This window comes from Apium graveolens, chromosome 9, assembly GCF_009905375.1.
Source record: "Apium graveolens cultivar Ventura chromosome 9, ASM990537v1, whole genome shotgun sequence".
NCBI classification, from domain to species: domain Eukaryota; kingdom Viridiplantae; phylum Streptophyta; class Magnoliopsida; order Apiales; family Apiaceae; genus Apium; species Apium graveolens.
The window spans coordinates 226131636-226150290 of NC_133655.1; the positions used below are offsets into that span (position 1 = coordinate 226131636).

General features: G+C 34.9%; 3 protein-coding genes across 3 annotated transcripts; 1 reads left to right on the forward strand and 2 right to left on the reverse strand.

Moving 5' to 3' along the window:
• Positions 1-1090: 1090 nt before the first annotated feature.
• LOC141682954 (putative pentatricopeptide repeat-containing protein At5g40405) lies at positions 1091-3201 on the reverse strand. Its single transcript, XM_074487642.1, has one exon. The coding sequence runs from the start codon at positions 3044-3046 to the stop codon at positions 1190-1192; it is 1857 nt and encodes a 618-aa protein (XP_074343743.1). The 5' UTR covers positions 3047-3201; the 3' UTR covers positions 1091-1189.
• A 181-nt stretch (positions 3202-3382) lies between these two features.
• Positions 3383-14914, reverse strand: LOC141683343 (putative ATP-dependent DNA helicase CHR12). Its single transcript, XM_074488040.1, has 12 exons — positions 14521-14914; positions 13454-13610; positions 12382-12446; positions 11357-11545; positions 9800-9949; positions 9178-9576; positions 8315-8574; positions 7991-8209; positions 6456-6663; positions 6226-6379; positions 4577-5179; positions 3383-4392 (listed from the first exon to the last, which is right to left on the reverse strand). The coding sequence occupies exons 1-12, from the start codon at positions 14725-14727 to the stop codon at positions 3737-3739; spliced, it is 3267 nt and encodes a 1088-aa protein (XP_074344141.1). The 5' UTR covers positions 14728-14914; the 3' UTR covers positions 3383-3736.
• Positions 14915-17259: 2345 nt separating this feature from the next.
• Positions 17260-17895, forward strand: LOC141686001 (protein FAR1-RELATED SEQUENCE 5-like). The gene has a single exon (XM_074491068.1). It carries the CDS (start codon positions 17260-17262, stop codon positions 17893-17895), a length of 636 nt encoding a protein of 211 aa, XP_074347169.1.
• Positions 17896-18655: the final 760 nt, after the last annotated feature.

Here is an 18655-nt window from a genome sequence, read left to right on the forward strand (position 1 = left end):
AACCTTCTTGCTAATCCTTTAAATTATTCATCTTGCATTGCGGTGCGGCCACCGTGTGCGGCTTCATAGCACGGGGCGCGCCCTAGGTAGGCATGACACATTGTTTCCCCCGGAGCCCAGGCGTTTCCCCCGAGCCCAGATCATTTTTTACTTTTTAATAGTTTTATTCTTTCTCCTTTAATTTTAAAACATATTTTGTAGACTCTTCACCAGTACTTGTTCTTCGTCATCGTCTTCTACTCTAGCGGCCGTCATAGTATTCTTGTCGTAACGGTCGTTGTAACATCCTCATTGTAGCGGTCGTCGTACGCTTCCATTACTGTAATTGTTTAAGCCTTTGATGTAATAACTGTCGTAAATCCTCGTCAACTTCACCAATCGCCGTCGTAATCCCTTATCGTCGATAGTTGTCGCAAACGACTCCCATATAGGGCTAGCGCTGTCTAGGGCATGACCGGGGCTCCAGAGACGCAATATGGGCTAGCGTTGTCTAGGGAATGATCGGGGCTCTGGAGACTTCCTTGACAGTGATCCGACCCCTTTCGTTGAATACACGATAAAATAGCCACGACGATTTTATGGCATAACAACATAACAACAAGTATTCTACCCTTGTTTCTATTGCCAAATGTGATTGTGCTAAGTCTCAACCCTCTACTTGTCCATCTATCTAAGGATTCCGGTCCCTGTCAAATAAAATTATAGTACCATGACACATTGACACTAATTGCAAAGCTGTAAGAATCTCAATAGCTTAATTTGAATAATGATGCACACCATGCCATCACCATGCCTGTAAATTACAGACAAAATATAAATTAGATTACAGACAGGTATAAGAATGTATATACTGAGATATGCTCCTAAATTTCTGCCTAAAGCATTAAAGCGTAAATTGTTGTTCCTTTGCTAGTAGAGTGAAGACATATATGCCCCACCTTTTCCGGTAGAGTGAAGACATATATTTCAGGCAAAAATAGATAAACGGAAAGCAAACAAAGAAAGTTTCGTCACGAATTAGAAGATTAATAAGAATTACTCACCTTTCAAATGCTACAACTTCAAAACTATGTAACTTAAACAAAACTTATAATGCTACAGAAGCTACCGAGATTGTTATACAATGCGGAATTGCCAGATAAGTATAACATAAATCAATGAAATGTGAGTTAAAAAAAACTCTATTGATTCACCAACAACCATTACACGAACATTCACCATCTTTAAAATGATGTAATCTATTTCTATCCCTAACAATGATTTCTCTGTCAAAAATTTTAGATATTACTTTTGTGACAACATGGCAATCTGAGCAAACACGGAGATTTTTTACAATCCTGATAGGTACACCTTCATTTAAACTGATCAAACCAAAAGCAATTGCAACTTTCTCACTATGTTCACATGTAGTATTCTCTTTCTCTTCTTCTTCTATGTCAAAAAGAACAGGATTATTGTTAGCAACATAACCTGCTAACTTTAGCCTCTGGGACATCTCTGCCATCTTTTCCTCAATTTCAGACTGCCTTGGATGGGATGTATCCCCTCTGGAGAATCCATGAACTTCACCATTTACTTCTATAACACTGCAACACCGGACCTTTGTCACTTGACTCACTTCCCTAGCATTCATTGTGCGTGTTACATTCCTAACCCTCCTCCAGTTCTTAGTTTCAGCATATATATTCGATAAGAGCAGATATGTGCCATGGTCGTTGCCTTTTAACTTTCCTATCTTCTTGAATGCTAGTTCACCCAGTTCCTTGTTTTTATAGATTTTACACGCATTAAGCAGAGCTCCCCAAGCATCAACATGAGGTTTTATGGGCATGCTGTTAATAAAACTAAAGGCTTCATCTAAGCGACCAGCTCTGCTATACAAATCAACCATGCAGCCGTAGTGTTCAGTACTCGGTTCAAGTCCATACACTTTGCTCATCAATTCAAAATACCTTTGACCTTCCTCCACAAGTCCAACCACACTACAACCCTTCAATAACGAAACAAATGTCACTTCATTAGGCTCAACTCCTTCGTGTTTCATGCGAGCAAAAAGCTCAAGGCACTCATTACCAAATCCATTCATAGCTAGACCTCCCATGGCGCTAGTCCACGTGTAAACATTCTTCTCTTTCAAACTCCAAAAAACTTCCATGGCTTTGTCCACATCACCACATTTTGCATACATGTCAACCAGCGCTGATCCTAGTGCAACACCCACTATTAACCTACATTTCTCAATGTAATAATGTGCCCATCTCCCTCGGTTCAATGCACCCAACTGAGTGCAAGCACTTAAAATCGAAACCATACCTGCCTCATTAACCTTCACACCTTCAAACTGCATCAACCGAAACAAATCCAATGCTTCCCTCGCCTTCCCACACTGCACATACCCTGCCATCATCGCATTCCACGTAGCTAAATCCCTTATCGGCATTCCATCAAACAGTTCCCTAGCAAACACCAAATCACCTAATTTGGCACTAGCACTCACCATAGCAGTCTGCGTCACAAAATCAGGCTCAAACATCTCCAAGAAAATCTTTTTCGACAAATCCAATAAACCCAATTCAGCAAACATACTAACCAAACTACTCCTAACATGCGAGTCCACACCAAACCCATATTTCAAAACACACCCATAAACAGCCATACTTGTCTTCTCAACAAACAATTGAGCACAAGTCCTAATCAAGAACGTAAATGTATAATTATCAGGCCTTAAATCATGACTTGAACCAACAATTCTATTGTAAAAATAGAAACTTTTACAAGGTTGTGAGATTAAATAGTGAGCTCTCATAAGTGAATTAAATGCAAAAAGAGGTGGCCTTTCAAAATGTTCAAGAACTTGAATAGAGTAATCAATAAAGTTGGGTTGTTTAAGAGCAATTGAAGAAACATACTGGCCTAAGATTTTGGGGTCATTAAAAAGGCCATTGGTGAGCATTTGGGTATGAATTTGCTTTATTTGTTTGAGGGTTTTGCAGGTTTCTAATAGAATAACATTTGGGTGTTTGCCTAAATGAAGTAAAGAGCTCATAAGTTTTTATTCTGAACAGTAGATTGGTGGTGTTTGAGAGTTTTGAAATGGGGTCAGTGTAAAATGTAAACTGTTGCTGCGGGTCTGATATTTACACAAGGGAAGTTCGTAATTTTGAATTCGCTCAGAGTCTCGGACCGCTGGTTGATTCTGAGAAGTCCTGTACTCCTCTTCATTTTAGCAATCTTTTCTAATTTTTTTTATTTACTTCAGATATAAGAATTTAGATTTTATAATTTTTTAAATTTCAAATTTTTTAATATGAATTGAACCCAAAATCTGGATTAACACACATTTTTCGCCTTCCTATCAGGAAAAATATATTAATATTAACTATTGTCACTTTCAAATTAAAAACAATAATTGAATAAAATAGTTTACAAAGAGTATTGATTCGAAAACAACAGAGGCATTTATTTTCACAATTTGTAAGGAGGAAAAACTACTAGATATTTGAAATATTTCAACAGCCTCCAAAGCTCCTAACCTACAAGCTTAACAGCCTCCTCCAAAGCTCCTAACCTACATGCTTACCTGTTTTACAAACTAAAGTAATAATGTTACATTGTACAGGACAATGAAATAACCACCAGCCTTATGCTATGGTGTTGTAGTGAAGAGCCACTACTTTGAGGTTTATCCATAGAATCTGTTCTAAATTAAAGGTGAAGAATTATATGGCAAACAAACTCATTCTACTAAGCTAGACCTCTTCCTTTTATGTGGCTTCCATGACAACATTCGTCCCTTAGAAGTAGTACCTGCATCTACGAATTCACTCGATGGGGGATTTACCGTCTCCAAATTATGCCTTTTCACTGACAGCTTAATGCTGCTTTTCTCATTAGTGAACTCACTTTGCACAGTCTCAGGTTTGCTCTTTAATTCTATCACTTTCTTTCCATCCTTGGCACTGTTATAGATCAAATCGCTGGTCATGGGAGGTAGATGCTCTGTCTTCTTTTCTCTAGTTGAATGCTTAAATGGTTCTTCACCGGTTTCCACAGCCTTCATCCACTGTAATTCACTAAGTGTATCCGCGTAAACTACCTCCTTCCTACGTCGTTTTCCAGTAATATTTGCGCTTTCATAGTCGAACCCTTTTCCCCTGGTGTCCTTAGGGTCAGGTTTAGAGTATGCCCAATCAGGTACCTCATGATCTTCCATGAGCCGAGATCTGTAGTTCTCTTTCTGCCTTCTCTCCTCGTCCATCCTCTCAAACATCCAGTATTCCTCGTCTGATCGGGCTGCAAGACGATTAATCTCTCTCTCACTTGGCACATCTCTTCCCAGTGAGCTTGTACCTCTCCGCATAATATCCTCCAACATATCTCTCCTGTCCTGAGCTGCATTTGGGAAGATATATTTATACCATGTTATGTTTTACAAAGTAGCGGTACAAGTTGTTAGTGCAACACAACAAAGTAGACACTGTAAATCTTTGATGGAGGCACAAAGTACTGATATAGCTGTATATGGTAAAGTGAAATCGTTTTTCATCAAACCTTCGCTTAAGTTTCAAATACTAACCTGTTGACGTTGTATTGAACAATCCTGCTTGAATGACCTTTGCATCAATCCCCATCTTTTGCTTCGCACGCTCCAATATTACCTCTTCAATTGATCCGACACTCACGAGCACAAAGACCCTCACTTCCTTCTTTTGCCCAATACGATGTGCTCGATCCTCTGCTTGCTGGTCCATTTGAGGATTCCAGTCACTATCAAAGATTATCACAGTATCTGCTGTCTGCAGATTTAGACCAAGCCCACCAGCGCGTGTACTCAAAAGAAACATAAAGTAAGGGGAATCCGGAGCATTAAATTGTTTTAGCAATGTCCCTCTTTCTTCCGTTTTTGTTGAGCCATCAAGTCTAAGAAACTTAAAACCATGAAGATCTAAATAAACGCCAAGAATGTCCATCAGCCGGGTCATCTGCGAGAAAAGGAGTACTCTGTGCCCTGCTCTATGCAGTTTAGGAAGTAAACGATCAAGTAACTCAAATTTTCCTGATGCTCTAAATATCTCTTCCCTACGCCAGATATTATATTCACCAACAAAGAGGTATGGGTGGTTACAACACTTCCTGAGCTGCATTGACAAGTTCTGCAGACTCTTAGACTTTCCATTTCCTGAAAATTTATCTTATCAATAAACTGTAGATCTTTCACAAAATAGTGCATCGTTAAACAAATAGGCGAATGATCATGGCATGAGTTGTGCAAGTTAAGTCCTACTATATACTAGTATATAGTAATGAACATGACCATCCACTGTAAACACAAAGAAGCCCTTTGATACACAAACAGTACATCGTTAAACAAATAGGCGAATGATCATGGCAAGAGTTGTGCAAGCTAATTCCTACTATATAGTAATGAACACGACCATCCACAGTAAACACAAAGATGTGGTGCTCGGACTCTTCAGAAAACCCTGCCGTACCCGTGTCCACAGGACACGACACTGACACCGACACTTGGATCCGGATCCAAGTAACATTTGAAAATTGGACACTTCATCTCAGACATTTGATAGCCTATCTCTAATATTTTGCTATATTTAACCCTTTAACTTTTGATATTGTACATTTTATAAATTTATATCTATAATAAATATTATTTTACCCTTGTTTTTCAAAAGTTTATATATTATTTAATATAAAATGATAGGTATTTGTGTATAAAAATTATCATAATATACCAAATATACTAATTGCCGTGTCCAAATCCAAGTGTCGGATCCTTATAAAACGTGTCCCCGGGTCTTTGATTTTATAGTTCAAAGAATCGAACACTCTGATTCGTGTCCGTGTCCCATCCTTCTAAAAGAGTCTGAGCATCATAGCAAAGAAGCCCTTTGATACACGGTTCATATTAAAGATTAAAGATAGTACTCTAGTATCAGGATTTATAATTCGTTTATTTATAAAATCACGGGTCATGAAACTAAATTTATAAGGTCATACAAGCATACACACTTTGACAGGGGGAGAGGATCCCTAAGAACTATTTCAGTGCATGGATACTGCTATTTCATGTCATGAGACCTTCCTGATGCCCAACAAAAAGGTCTAATTTAAGATGACTGCCTGTTCAGTTGCATTTGGACCTTGTAAAAGAAAAGAATTGGCTGCAACAAATCTAAAAGACAAGTTTGGGGGACAAAAATTACATACCAGTAGCCAGTCCAACTCTTCCCACATCAGTGACTTGATGATAATATACTTTCTGCCACGCTGACATATCACATTTCAGTATGACCTGGGATTTCTGAGGCAGATACTTCTCAACCTCATCTTTCTTTCTTCTTAATATAAATGGCCTTATAACCTATTAATACAAGTGCACACAAAGTAAGAAATCTAGTAGAAGATTGAAAATAGACTAGCTAGGCAGCTAAACCTACATGGTGCAAGCGCCGAATAACTAGTAACTGCTCTTCATCTGTCAAAGAAACATCACACCGATCTGCGAAGGGTGCATTAAACCACTCCTCAAAATTGTCTACTGAATTAAAAATATTTGGGAGAAGAAAATTCAGCAGGGACCACAACTCCTGCAAACTATTCTGTATTGGAGTTCCAGTCAGCAAAAGTCTTCGTCGTATTTTGTATCTGCAAATAATATTAGAGATAATTACACATCTTAAGGAGGTTCTTTTTACAAACGAGAAATACTTTTTACTCATTAACATCGGCCCTAGCTAAGAAAGCATCATCAAAGTACAGGTTACAAAAAAGATGGTTTACCGTTAACAGCGAACATACAGTGCCCTAAATGAGATACTGATCTATCTTTAATATTGCAGTTGACATTAATTCTACAACTTAACATTTACAAGGGCAAATCACATTATCCAATTAAATGTATGGGCAGGGGGACAGCAGCAGGGAAGAGGAGGGTGAGGGGAGCAGCTTTATTCTACAAACAAGAAATATTTTTTACTCGTTTATATTGGCCCTAGCTAAGAAAGCATTGTGAAAGTCCGGGTTACAAAAAGGTAGGGCTGCCAATATCGGGTTTCGGGCCATGTTTGTGTTAGCTGTTAGGTTATATTACCAATGTTAAACTAGAGGTCCGCCACTAACCCGGCCCGATGAATGATTGACCCGCAAAATCTTGACACTTCGCTTATTAAATGGGTTACCCGACCCGCTAACCGTTTATCCAACGAGTGTTTTATTTTACTAACTGTATAATCATTTTCATTGTTTAATAAATTTAAGATAACATTTATTAATCATTATATTTTTTCCCATGTAATATAATGCACAGAATATGTACTTTAGTTTTAAAATACTAATTTATGTAACAAAATCTACCAATGCCTCACTAATTAATTGGAATATATATACCCATTTTTTGAAAACCCATTTTGGGGAATATATATATATATATAGCATTTAAATGGGTCATGCAGGTACTATTATAAATGATCTATTATATTAGTATATTTTATTGTACTTAAGTTTTCTAAATGATTTTTTTAATGCGGGTAAATTTCGGGTCCGACTAGTTAAATAACAACCCTAATCCGTAAAATTCATGTCGGATTCGTCTCGAATCTCGACGGCTCTACAAAAAAGGATGGTTTACCATTCCGTTTATGTATCGCCTGCGATTCCATGAATTAGATATTAATCCATCTTCATTTTTTAGTTGACATTATTTCTACAACCTAAATTTTTCAGGGCAAATCTTATTATCCTATTGGATGAGGTGAGGTCAGATTCAGGGGAGAAGTTTTGGGGGGTTGGGGGTGGGGGGACAACTACATAGAAAAAATTGTTTTGCATATACGGAAGTGTGTTACATACCAAGTGGGATACATATGCAGCATATACAAAAATATATGAGAAAAGATAATAAGTATAAAAGACTATATACCACGAGATTGCAATTTTAAGAGAAACAAAAAAATGGATTTGTGATGCTACATACCCTCCATCAAGAGTCCTTGCAAGAGCACATTCGTGATTTTTTAGCCGATGTCCTTCGTCAACAATCATGTAGTGCCAATGAATTTTTTTCAGGTAAGTTTTATCCCTCATAATCAAATCATAATGAGTGAGCCACACGTTGAATTTTTCCTCTCCTAAATACTTGTCCCTCAACGACCTCCTCTTTTCCATATTCCCGTCATAAGGCACAACTACAATACTGAAATAAGAAAAAACTCCATACATTACTTCCAGAAAGACATCATATTGCTTACTTACATTGGAGTGAAAACACGAGAAGTGGAACAAATTTACGTTACCATACCTGGGAGCCCATGTAATGAATTCAGTCGTCCAGTTTGGTAGCACAGCCTTTGGGGCCACAATCAAGTGGGGACCGGTTACATTCTTATTCTCCATGAGATATGCAATCAGTGAAATAGTTTGAATTGTCTTCCCCAGTCCCATCTCATCTGCTAAAATTCCATTCAGATTGTTGTTAAATAAAGATAGCATCCATTGAAGTCCTTCAATCTGATATGCTCTCAGTTCTCCACCCTGAAGCATGGATGGCTGCTCTGTAACCTGTAAAGTTAAATTAAAAATAATGGTCCTGTACAAGCCACACGAGATCCTTATATAGTGCCACAAAACGCCCAAAGAGTGTTGAATTAGGTTGACAGCCAAAGTGATGTGCCATCTAATTATTATGAGCATGAATCCTATGAAACATCCATATCATGCAATATGAAGATATGATTTACATGATTAATATCTGTTTGAAAGCTGAGCCACTTGATATACTTAAATTAAAAGAATACATTTTGGTATGCAGAGGGAATAAAGTCTTGTTCTCTTGCAACTGACTGATCCTGCATACTGGAAAACCTACTAAATCTGGTAAGGCCAGTAATAAAAAGCTCGTACTGTTAAAAGGAACTAATAGTTCGGACACAAAAACTTCCATCAGAAAGGAAACTGCTATCAACATTAAAAGGCAAGGTCTTGCTATCAAAATGTCAAATATAGGAAGTATACAATTAGTGGAGCTTAAGTAAAATTTGTTTTGCAGATTGCATATAGACGTCCATATGAATCATATATTACAATCATGAAAATTTTTGTTGTAAATAAGCAAAACTAGTGGCTGAGTAAAGAAAATATGCCGGTGGCAATCATTTTATTTACCTGCTCCTGAATTGAATGAATAACTGAATTATACTGCCGTTGACCTTCAAGTAAATCACCTGGCTTCACACCTTGATCAGGTTCTCTATCAATTATATCAGCATCTTCTTCTCTAACTGAATCCCCAAGGGTTTCAGCCTTAGAGGGAGATAAGTCAACTATATCATCTTCAGATCCATCTAAGGAGTCAATACCATCATGCTCAGCATCTTTTTGGCGTTGAACAGCAGCACCCAAACGAACAAGCAGCTCGTTAGTTTTACCAAGAAGCATAGTTAACCTCTCATTTTTGCTCTCCTCAACCATTCTCATGTAGGCTTCCTGATCATCAGCTTTTAAAGCTTGGAGCCTCAATTTCTCTGCTCGAGTAGCACGTTGCCTTTGCCTTCCGTGCCATGCCTAAGCAAGATTAATATAGGAACAGAAGCAGATCAGATTTTCTTTAAATTTCATATTATCCTTACAAATATTCAAGGTTGAAAAATATCCTTTGTGCCCTTTGGCATCTATGTTGAAAGGTAAAGTTGAACAGTGGAGGTACTTGAGTAGGGTTTTTCAACCACGTGTCGGTGGGGAGGGAGAGAGGAATTAAAATAGCAAACAAAACAAGCTGATACCGTACTTGAACACCATCATTTCTTTGCTTCCTGCGCTTTTGAGCTGCCTGTATTTGAAATTGCAGCTCACGAGCTGCATCAAGTATCTCTGAGAAGAATTTCCTTTTCTTGTTCTCAATTTGGTTCTTTGCCTCTTCTTCTAATCTTGAAAGCCTCTGCACAAATTCGTGTCAATGTATCAGTGCTATATTGCATAAGCATACAGAAACCTTCTGGAAGATGATATTAATCTGAACGCTTATAACTTATAAAAGGGTAATCCCATAAAAAAAAAGAGAAACTCCCAGACAATGCAATGGAGATAGGATAGACTGATCCCAAGAATACTGTTTCATATTCATATCTATACTAATACTAAAAGAGAGACTGCCGACATCATCAAAACTGATGTGTCAAACTCTCCTTAGATTGCTTACATCATCTTCCGCTATCTTTTCTTAACTAATTTATTATTTTCTCTCTCCATTAATTACGCCACTAATTCTCTCATCCTCATTTCTCATCTAATTCTTTCTCATTTTCATTTCTCATCTATTTCTTTTTCATCTATTTTTAGTTTAATTTTATTTTTCATCTGTACTGGTCAATTTATTTTTTACTTTATTATTTAGCAACTTATTATGATTAAAATTATTCAAATATATTAAAACAAACACTCACTAATTTAAATAGCTATATATCTACACTAATACTAAAAGAGAGAGTTGATATCATCTAAACTACTATATCAAGTCTTTTTTAAATTATTTATATCATCTTCCACATCAGTTGCTATTAGGACAGCTGACACATCAGCTTTAATGATGTCATCTGTTTCTCTTTTAATATTAGTATAGATTTTTTCTCATCCTCATTTTTCATCTTTTTTTAAATTTAATTGTATTTAACATCAATCGTTAACAAATTAATTTTTCTAATTCTAAACTTAGTAACTTATTATCATCGAAATTATTCAAATATATGTTAAAACACCTGACAAAAAAAATATGTTAAAACAAACTCCCACTAATTTAAAAAGTTATTTATACTAATACTAAAACAGACCACTCATACCATAAAAATTGATGTGTCACGATTTCTTTATTGCTTACATCATCTTTAACATTTCTCATTATTCTATTCATAATTTTCATAAAGATAAATAATCTCTTCTTTCTTTTTGCACCGGGGACACCTCTTCTCAAAATCTCACTCAAAAGGTGCTGAGTTGGAATCCCATTCTAACCTCCCCTATTCTGGATCCATCTCACATAAATAACTTCTAATATCCTAAATATATTATATAATTTATTAGATCATTAACATTGTTTAAAATTATTTTATACTAAAATTAAAATTGATAATTTAAAAAGTAAAAGTTATCATAACCGTGCATAGCACGGGTACTAAATCTAGTTCCTGTATATAACACTATTACCGATGCTCATGGACTATACTTATTCAAGATAAAAGTTTGTTTGCCTTGTATATTTCATTCAATAACTTATATGCGTAACTTCATGATTGTTATTTTACTGATCCTAATTTAAGACATGCAATCGGTAACTAAAAGAAAATATTACCTCAGCATCACGTTTCTTTTTCACATTATTATTGGCTTCCATAGCAAAAGCATCTCCTACCCCATATGGAGGACGACGCAAACGCATCATTCCCCAGTCAAACAACTGCTTCTCTGGACATGCACAAATCTTGCGTAGCCAGTATTCTGTATTAACTTCAGAGCGAACCTTGTTCTGCAACTCAGCTAGCTGGAAGGAAAGACAATTCTTATAAATAAAGACAATCGCTTAACTTAGATACTAAACATGCTGTTTTGTTGCAGACCACTGGTAAGTTACTTCCTTACCCAATGACTGGTGACAGAGGAACATAGTACAGAATTATAACATAGAGATAATTGCATTTTGCACCCCTTAATTTTGGGCAAAAATCAATTTTATATACCTATATTCAAAAATTGCATTTTGCATCCCCCTTCTTTGAAATCCGATCCAAGTTGCACCCTTTTTGCCAAATTTTGTCAATTTTTTAGCCCAAATTCTTGTCTTTAACAACATATAAAATCTTTTCGTGAAAATAAAAGATGAGATAAATTGTAGAAGACAACAATTAGGGCTAAAAATTTAGGCAAAAAGGGTGCAGGTTGAATCGGATTTCAAACTAGGGGATGCGAACTGCAATTTCTGAAAACATGTATACAAAATTGAGTACTGGCCAAATATAAGGGGTGCAAAATGCAATTCTCTGTACTGATGACTTATATCTCAGTTTTCACTCTAATTTACCCCTATTTTTTTTTGGCAATCCCAAAACAGATTTATTAGCTCCATTATTATGAGGAAAGCGGTAGAAAACAAAAACAACATATTCCTTCTGTTCTGTTTTTAAAAATAGATTATGTTTGTAAATTTGTTAGAAAAAGCATAATATTCTAAATCTCATGTAACTGCAATCACGTATTCTTCTCCATTTATTTTTCGAAAGAACTTTTAAACTTTCACCGACAGATAAAACATGTATCCATGCAGTGGCAAACATGAAACATGAACACAATTACTTGATAACCACGTTAACTCAGGTATACCTTCAGTCCATATAGCTCAAGCAAGCATTTCGACTGGATGCTATCTCCTCTGCTTGCAGGCAATTCTGTTTAAAATCAATAACAAAATAAATAAATAAATACAAGTCAGTCAAAACAAAATAGGAACCTGACAGGATCATATAATATCATATAAGACTTGCCATGATATTCTCAAAATACGTTTTGTCAATGGAAGGATATGATATATGAAAAGGATAAAAAAACAACACATACAAATGAATACTGTTTTTAGAAAGGCTGAATATACATGGGTACTAGGTACAAACTGTCCATTAGACCAAAATGCAACGATAAGATAAATCAAAATCTATTGTTGGAAGTCCTCGGATCACATGCATGATGCATCTGTAACCCTCAATTTTTTTCTAAAGGATATCAAATTAATATGATCTACGAGGATCCTCAACAAGACGTACACTGACATAATTGTAAAGTATTATTGCACACACATATATATTTATCAAGAAATTTGCCTTTAAACTATACAACGTAACCTCTGTGATGGTTGAAAAGTTGGGGTATTTTCAGTCCTTTGCTCTAAGTTTCTACCCAACTGAACTAATCCATTTGGTGATCCCGTCGGTTATAAGGTACTCCAAATATCTCATTCCCAGCTTCCCTAAGTTCATGCATTAAAACTTATTACTTTGGTGCACACGCTATAATGTGCAGTTATAGACTTAGAGCGTTTTCATGCGGGGCAGTTTCACAAAAAACAGTTCATTTTAACAAAATGATAATAAGATAAAATCAGGGTGATTCAACAGCGGAAGTTTTATCGTGTTTTAATTTTTAGTTCATAATTAATCTTTTTACAATCCGTTCTACATCATTCTAGATGTTTTAAAATAAGCCATATTCACAAATGAATTAATGAAAGCCTAAACATACATGAAAATTTTAGCTGTACAATATGTCAAGGCCAATTTTTTAGTAGCTCAATAGGCTTACAGGATTAAAACTTGTGGAATAAAATAGACATCTTACTTCATATAAATAACCAATTTATAAAATAATAGCTTGAAGTTTAGTTTCGAGAAAGATATGTAACCTTCGAGTTCAGTTATACGATACCGTATTTTACTCTGTAAGCGTTCTTCTTTTTGTTTTGTCAAGCCAACGCCTGACATATAATTTGGTCGTTGCCTTGACAATGCATCCTCAAGGTCTGTCATCAAATTTCCTTCAGACGAAATATCAGAGCCATTCTGAACAAAAACATGACCAGATGTTACATTTTTTTGCGATCTTATCACAATATTAATATCTAAGCATATCAGAAAATGATAGATCAATCTGGAAGTTGTCTAGACTAGTTAATCATCCAAAAGTTCTCAGTTTCTTACTTTACTTGAACTACTATAGAACCAGGTATGTTGTCACTAGCACCCTGCTACTATTTAGTTTAAGATGTAGAAACTCATTAAACAAAATTACATATTATCACCATTCACTCCTCATGCAACATAGTTAAAAATCTCCTATATGCCTGCTAGAATTTGTCACTTGGCTCCACTAACTACATTTTCATAAAGTTCTATAATCCAAACTCCAAAAGATGTAGAACATGAGCCATCAACCGTTTCTAGTACTAAAAGACCGCAGCTAACAAAGTACTCGTACATTCATATAAATAAACAGCACTGAAAGCTTCATTACATAAAAATTAACACAGTATCAAGAAGCATCAGCAGGAAAAAGAAACAATGATGATTAACACATTTAATACCTACATAGATATATAATTATAGAAATAAGACACACAGACAGGCAGTGGATTGAACTGAAAAAAAATTCAACTAATCAAGAAGACAGACGGAACTATAGTCTTTCGAGTGGAATTCAGTTGAAAATTAAGAACATAATACAAGCATACACCGAACACAATACACACACACCACAAATTCACCAGATATATCGAAACGTCATCATCTACCTACTGATCAGTTCAAAACACACAAATATCATCTATCTAACTAATTATCCATACAGTAGAACTAAACTCAAATCTAACAATTAAACTAATTGTATAATCACACAATTACAAAACAAATTCACCTAAATCAACAAAAAACACAAAAAACTCAAAAGAAAACAACAAAACACAACAATCAAAACCTCGAGACTATCGATCGCTGCGGCGTCAGATCCAGCGGCAGTGTCGCCGTCGCTACCGGCGGCGTAGATAGAAGAGACGGCATTAAAGAGGTGCGGCGGAAGAGGAAGATTACGAGAGAGAAGATTGACGGCGTAGATTAAAGTCTTGGTGCTTTGAAGTTCATCATCGAGAGAGCTTTCTCTCTCTTCATTCACTTGAGCTCCCATGGCGCCAAGAACAAACCACACTTTTTTGTTTTGTTTTTTTAAAATAAATTATATTAAAGTTTAATTAGACCCGAATTGAATTGAGTTGAATCAGTGGGTTGTAAAATATGTAACGGCGCGGACATGGATTAGAGTCTAGAGATATATATGGCTGTATGTATATAATCTCGGTTTTGGGGGATTTGTAAATAGGGCTTCTTTTTTTTTGTTTTCCTCTTATTTTCGCTATATATACACTTTTCTCGGTCGCACTCCGCACCAATGCGCTCTACAACCACGCGTATCTATTGAAAAACACGGCACATTATAATTTCAACATATATAGTTTCAAAAAAAAAAAAAAATTCAATATATATAAAAAATATTAGTAGGTCATTTGTTAAATTTAAACAATTAATTATTAAAATATTTGAATAAAGTGAGAAAATTTGCTCAAAATATACTGATTTGCAGCTTTGTCTACCGGCAAAAGTTCCACAGCCACGGTTGGCTCCACGTGGCTAGGATTCAACAAATCACAGTCGTTAAAGGCGTCCGCAATGAAATAATGCGGAAGACATCCACTACGATACATTGCGGAAGCCGCAGTGATACAATGCGGAAGCGTTTTGTGCGTCCGCAATTAAACAATGCGGAAGACATCCGCTATGATATATTGCGGAAACCGTAGTGATACAACGCGGAAGCGTTTTGTTTTTTTTAAAAAATTTTTTATTTAAATAATATGTGCTTTAAATGTGTTTCTGATTTAAATATATTTATAATTTAAAAGAAATATAATATTTATTATTTAAAACAATTAAGTTATTTTTTAAAAATAAAGTACTTAATAAAATTTAAGAAAGAGATTTATATTGAATTAAATATTGAATAAAATTTTAAAAAAAAAACCACTTCCCTTACTTACCATCATATTAGTTCTATATTAGTTCGAGGGACGTATAGAACTAATATGATGGTAAGTAAGGGAAGTGGTTCTTTTTTTTATTTTAAATTTTATTCAATATTTAATTCAATATAAATCTCTTTCTTAAATTTTATTAAGTACTTTATTTAAAAAAAAATCAAACATAAGACTATAAATTCAAATTTATTTATCATCAAATTTAATAATGAAGATTTAAGTGTTGAAGATAACATTAAACATTCAATATTAGAAATTTCAAATGAAATGACATAACTTACTTATAAACATTGTACTCCATTCATACTTATCAAGTGCTTAATATATTTTCTCAACAAAATAATATTTAATTATTTTTTCTTATACCTATATATTATAAAAAATAAATTAAAATTAAGTATTATATGTTTAGACATTTTTTTAAATATTTAATGTATTTTTTTCATCAAAAAAGGCAAAATATACAATAATAATTACAAAAAAAATTAAAATTTTGATATAAAAAAATTATGTAATATTGACAAGTAACATGAATGTTATTATGAATTTTAAAATTTTTTACTAATTATTTTCTTCACCAAAAAAAAATCAAAAAATAAACAATTATCCAAACTGCTTCCGCAATGAACCATAACGTAAGTTGTTGCTTCCGCAATGATTCATTGCGGAAGGAATTAATGTTTTGACAGTTTCTGCGCGTTTTAGCGCGTGGGTTGGTTGAAGCATTAAATACACCTTCCGCAATAATTCATTGCGGAAGTGTGCATTAATTTTGCCTTACCAGTTTCGTTTTTTTGCTTTGTAAACCCAATTTCACCATTTTTCTCTATCATTTTTCAATTTGGAGCCAAAAAGAGGTTAGTTTTTCTTTACTATTTTTAATGGCATCTTATTTATTTAATTATTCAAGTTCATCTAGTGAGCATGACGATTTTGATTATTTTATACCTGTTGGGAAAAATCCGGTTTATCGTAAGCTTATTGTATATGATGTTAATGAACTGATAGATGTTGATAATTATAAATGTAAGAAAAAATTGGATATGGATGATGATGATATTGAGTATATGGAAAAAAAGGATATGGATGATGATGATATTGAGTATATGGAAAAAGAGAAATATTATAAAAAGGAAGAGGGAGATTGTAAGGGAAAAGGAAAAATGAATAATGATGATTTTTGTAGAGAAGAGAAAATGAATATAAGTGATGATGATGTTGATGATGATGATGGAGATGATGATATGAGTTTTGACAAAAAAGGTTACGGTTTTTCAAAATCAAATATGAATAGTGTTGTGCCTTGCGTTGATATGTTTTTTAACACTTTGGATGAAGCCGACAAATTTTATAGAGATTATGGTAGGAGTGTTGGATTTGAGATTATTATTAGGAGTACTCATAGACATTCACGGGCTAATGGTATCTCCTCTCGTTTGTATATTTGTCGTAAGGGTGGAAGACTAGGTTCTAGTACGAAATTGGATGTTAATGATGAAAGAAAGGAAAAAAGAAGGATTAGAGATGTAATTCCGAGAACAAATTGTAGTGCTCGAATGTGTGTCACTCATAGAGTTAAAAATGATAAATGAGAAGTAACTTTGGTTAAATTAGAGCATGATCATGATATGTTCGATTCCGGTGATGCAGAGAGTGGGATGGCATTGCTACGACAATTGAAAGAAAAAAGTTTTGGAAACTTTTTCTATCGAGTTGATTTGGATGAAGAAAATAGAGTTAGAGGTTTGATTTGGGTTGATTATCGATCATTGAACGCATACACGAATTTTGGAGATGTTGTTTCATTTGACTCCACATATAGGACCAATAGGTATTGTATGTCGTTTATACCAATAACCGGGGTCAATCACCATTACCAAAATATCTTGTTCGGGTTTGCACTCATGCGGGATGAGACGGAGATTTCATATAAATGGGTTTTGAAGACATGGTTGGAAGCCGTCGGAAACAAACCTCCCCTCACTATTATTATGGATCAAGATATAGCATTAGGAAATGCTATTGCCGAGATTTTGCCGGATACCAAGCATATATTATGTTCGTGGCACATAAGTAATAAATTTCCCGAAAAAATTTCGGCTTTGTACACACAATATCCGGAATTTAAAGGGGATTTTAATGATTGTTTGTACAAGTCGTTGTCACCCACGGAATTTGTTCGTAAGTGGGAGGTTTTGGTTGATAAGTATGGACTCGAGGATCATGTTTGGCTAAACGATATGAATGCCATAAAAGATAAATAGATTCGTGCTTACACAAAATAATATTTCTCCGCCGGTATGACCACCACCTCAAGAAGCGAGTCCATGAATTCATTTTTTGACGAGTATGTGAAAGTTTCAACCGGGATGAAAGGATTTCATTGAGAATTCACAAAAGGCTTTGGAAACACAAATTCTTAATGAGGTTAAAGCCGACTACGAGACCGAGTATAAGGAAAGGAGATTGATATTTAATTCCGCCTTGGAAAATCATGCTTCTTCTATTTACACAAAAAAATGTTTAGGCAATTTCAAAATGAGCTTAGAAAAATCATATCTTATGTGGTAAATAGTTGCAAAGATGGTTCCAATTACATGTGGAAGTTGTATTTAGTTGAGAAGTATAATATGCCGAAGAATATTAGAAGAAGGTATCGGGTAATGGTTTCTTTGGAAGAAAATATTGATTGTGAATGTAAAAAATTTGAACATTCCGGGATGCTTTGCAAACATATCCTACGCTATCTTGACAAGAAACAAAAAACTATGATACCAACAATTTTTATCAAATCAAGATGGACGGCGAGCGCAAATAAAATTGATGGGTTTTCGCCTTATAATCCTCCCGTTCTTGTTGATGTTGGTGATTCAACAACGGCAAGGTATAGTGCTTTGTGTAAATCTTTCTAAGGTTTGGGTGCTCTTGGAAGTTGTTCAAAACCACGATACAATTACGTGATGGATTTAATTGAGAAAGGAAAGTGTTACGTGATTGAAAAATTTCGTGAAGAAGAAAATAATT

Bases quoted from the DNA above. Each gene is read 5' to 3' on its own strand.
- LOC141682954 (XM_074487642.1), bottom strand. From the start codon at position 3,046: ATGAGCTCTTTACTTCATTTAGGCAAACACCCAAATGTTATTCTATTA.
- LOC141686001 (XM_074491068.1), top strand. From the start codon at position 17,260: ATGTTCGATTCCGGTGATGCAGAGAGTGGGATGGCATTGCTACGACAA.
- LOC141683343 (XM_074488040.1), bottom strand. From the start codon at position 14,727: ATGGGAGCTCAAGTGAATGAAGAGAGAGAAAGCTCTCTCGATGATGAA. The intron at 11,546-12,381 runs GTATACCTGAGT...CTTTCCTTCCAG, and splicing joins TTGAGCTATATGGACTGAAG to CTAGCTGAGTTGCAGAACAA. The intron at 6,664-7,990 runs GTATGTAGCATC...TATTATTTGCAG, and splicing joins GCAAGGACTCTTGATGGAGG to ATACAAAATACGACGAAGAC.